Below are 3,942 nucleotides of genomic sequence, written 5' to 3' on the forward strand. Positions count from 1 at the left end.
ATCTCTTACTTTATACTTAATGTATTCATATATGTATTTTGATTTCTTGTTTGAAGTTCTGTTCTTTTTTTCTTTAAATATCTTCTTTCCTTTCTTATCAAATTTTATTTATAACAAAATTGTGTTTCTTGGGATTATTTCAGTCTTTTAATATTTTAAATTTGGTAAACAAAAATATGAAATGCCTACTACCAAAAATCTTTCAAAATTAGTTTGGTATATTCTAAAATTATCATAAACCATTGAACAAAATACTTATTCTTTTGTTTCTATTTCATCTTTCTTACTCTTTTATTAATTATTCTTATATTCTATTATTAATTTGTGTTTATCAAGAAGAATAAAAAAAGACCAAAATAAAATAATCAATTCAATCATTTTCAATTAAATTCTTTGATTGAACATAATAAAAATGTATAGTATTACTTTTATTTATTTTAGTACTTCATACTAACATAATAATATTCGAATATATTTATAATTATACTTTAATTATGTTTTGATTTCTTTTAATAAATACAAACTACCATTAAAAATTATCAATAATCATTATACAAGAATTGTCATTTCTTATAATTTCTTATTTGAATTAACTCAATGAATAAATAACAAAGCAATTAATTAAGTGTTAATAGATTTTTCATATATTCTTCCTAGTTTATCGGAGATTAATCCCTGAGTTATTTGTTTTTTAAAAAGAGTAATCTTTTTGTTTAACTTATCATTTATGTTTTTATTGCAAATTGAGAAAATCATTTCTTTGCTTTATTTTTTCTTATTAATGTCTTCTCATCCTTCTTCTGCTTAATTCTTCTTTTTAACCTTTTGTTTATTTTCTGTCTTAATTTTAAACATTTTCTTTTTCCTTTTTTCTTTATTTTATGAATGAGAGAAAAGACTATTTCATTCCCACTATATTATTGTGTTTAATTTTCTTTTAGTCTTACCCACACTTTAATACTTCCTTATATTACACCATGTAATATTCTACCATAATACCTCAATACATTTTTTGTAGCATTCCCTAATACATTTCTAATTCAAATACACCGTCATAACCAGAAAATAACTGGAAGTGTCGATGCTTGAATTTGTACTAGGGTTTGTGTGGTGTTTTAGACATGCTGTATTCTATCTCAAATAAAGGTGATAACAAAATTATTCATTTTTAATATTCTGTGAAATGATTAATCTCCAATAAACAAAAGAATAAATGATACATTTATTAACACTTATTCAAATGTTATTTTCTTTTATATTAATCTTCAATTTTTAAAACCATTATTTTAGTTTCTTGTTGTTTATTGTTCAATGTTATTTTGATTCAAATGTATTATTTCATAAACACAACATAAAACATTAAATCAAATTATTTATTTATTTTTTAAATCATCCTCATATAATGACATTATATTTATTATGAAAATTTTCATTTAATGCATGAATGATATTAATTATCATTTATTATGAGTTGGAAAGATTGTGTATTGAAGAATGTAGTTTGTTTTAAATGGTTGTTATTTTTTGTTATGATAAAATATTATTTATTTATGATGACTATAACTTGAATTGAATATATTGGTATTATCAACAACGAAATTGACTCAATTGATGATTGTTGATATTAAAGGAGATGAAACATTATCATAGTGTTATTGATATTTTTCAACATAAAATAACATTATAAAGAATGAGGAATGTTATTCATTAAATTCAAATAATCAAATAACAACTTAAATAATGAATCATTTAAGTCAATCTTGTTTGAAAAAAAAACATAAAGTCGATAGAAAAAAAAACATGAAGAATAAAATAAAATACTCACTTCTTAATATGATGAAAAATTAAGTATTAGGTTAATTATAAATGGTTTAATGTGTCAGAGTCTCAAAACTATCAATAAAACAAAATTTAAATTACTTATTATCTTCTTATCATGAATTTATCTTCATCAAAAACAGATAATATCTTATTCAAAATTACAAAGATGTTTGATTATAATTTGGTAAGAATGAGTTAGAATAACTACTAGAAATTGTTTGGTTTGAAGAGTTGTTATTGTAGGAAGGAGTGTTATTTGTCATTTGATGTTAAGTGGATAAGATAGTGTTTTTAATATATTTTGAGAATTGAATATATAAGACATTATATATTTCAATTTTATTAATATAAATGAATTTAAAATTATACTTTAATTTTAATAAATATTCATATTAATTTATTGTATATTAAATTAATATGAATATTTTTAAATGTTTTATTGCTTGATTTTATAATTCATTTTTATTTGTAATGCATTTATTACATATTTATGTATTTTTATTTAATTATATTATATTCATTATTTCATTCATTTTATTCTTCTTTCTTTTATTTCTATCATTTCTTTTATTATTTTATTTTGATGATGATTGTATATTCATTGTATTTTATTATGATATTATTTCTATTTGATAATATTGTTTATTTCTATTTGAATTTATTGTTAAAATATTTATGATGATAAAAATGAATAGAACGATGAATAAAATAAATCATAATATTTATGATATAATAATTATTATATTGTTTAAATTGCTCATTATTATAATTCTGACAATACAGATAATACATATTTTCATTCATTCGTCTATCATTTATATTTCTTATTCATATGAAATTCGCATTCTTTTGTTATTATGTTTATTGTTATTATGGTATTTCATATAACGAACATCAATTCTTAAAAAATAAATAAACAAAGAATTAAAAGAATTAAATGATTTGAACTTCATAAATCAATATTTTTGAATGAAATGAAAAAAGAAAAAGAAATAAGAGATATTCGAAAGAAGGATTTTTTAGAAAAATGAAGAACGAAGAACTGATCTTATTTACATATGATAAATAACCAAAATGAAATGATTTATTTTGAAGAAAATGATATTACGTCAGTAAGTTTAAATAAAAGAAAAGGTTGTTCACTTCAAATAGGATATACTACATATTCTGATAAAATAACTACACATGTTCATATATTAAGTCATTTATCAATGGCTAATTCTTTAGTTCCAATAGAAAATAATACAAATATAAAATTTATTACCTGCAAGTGATATTCAGTTTTTACCATTTTGGTTTAAAAAAGATTCAGTAGTTTGTGCAGGAGAAACGTTAGAAATATGTTATTTAAATGAAAAAGCAGGAGATTTAATACCAACCCTTGTAGATGGGTTTTCATTGTATATTAATTCAGGTTATCCAACAATTGGTGTAGAACCATTTAAAGGACAAACACCACAACTTCTTTCATGGAGATTAAATGGAGAATTATCATTATTGAATTTGGGATAAAAGAATCAAATAATGACAACAAATTAATTTGAAGTGATAAATGATGTTTCAACATCATATGAAGATGAAACATCATTTGTAGTGAGTTGTAATACAGGAACATATTTATATAATACACGATGTAATAGTGCTAAAAAATAAGTAATAGAATAGGATGTTCAGTATCATATTCTTTTACAGACCTATCAAAAATTGCAATAGGAATAGAGACATTATTTCATGTTATTGACTGTAGAATGGAAAGTCAAAAAATAATGGAATTTATAACAAAATCAGATATTAATGAATTGTGTTTGTTTCTTCCTCAAATTGAAATTGCCACTAATTCTGGTGTTGTATTATGGAATCCTATTAAATCAAATAGTTATTCTGAATAGGGTACGAAAATTAGCAAAGAAAAAATGCATCTAAATAATTTACAAAAATGAAAAAGATGCAAAAAAATTTGCATCCATAGAATATTCCACTTTATTATATTTTGCTCCTAAAATAAAAATAAATAAAAAATATGATAAATACAGAATATATAAATATTTATGTTTATATTTTATTATCATTTGTATTCATTTTGTATGAAATATTAATGAAATAGATGATTTGATGAATCAT

General features: G+C 20.9%; 1 protein-coding gene across 1 annotated transcript, besides 3 other annotated features; it reads left to right on the forward strand.

Moving 5' to 3' along the window:
* Window positions 1-605: 605 nt before the first annotated feature.
* Window positions 606-1,125: a repeat region.
* A 501-nt stretch (window positions 1,126-1,626) lies between these two features.
* Window positions 1,627-1,873: a repeat region.
* A 469-nt stretch (window positions 1,874-2,342) lies between these two features.
* Window positions 2,343-2,717: a repeat region.
* Window positions 2,718-2,879: 162 nt separating this feature from the next.
* On the forward strand, window positions 2,880-3,333 carry EHI_046150 (uncharacterized protein; the record flags this gene model as incomplete). The annotated part of the gene is made up of 2 exons (XM_001914364.1): window positions 2,880-3,021; window positions 3,137-3,333. The coding sequence occupies 2 exons, from the start codon at window positions 2,880-2,882 to the stop codon at window positions 3,331-3,333; spliced, it is 339 nt and encodes a 112-aa protein (XP_001914399.1).
* Window positions 3,334-3,942: the final 609 nt, after the last annotated feature.

Source organism: Entamoeba histolytica, genomic scaffold (assembly GCF_000208925.1).
Source record: "Entamoeba histolytica HM-1:IMSS scf_1104750517005 genomic scaffold, whole genome shotgun sequence".
NCBI classification, from domain to species: Eukaryota; Evosea; order Mastigamoebida; family Endamoebidae; genus Entamoeba; species Entamoeba histolytica.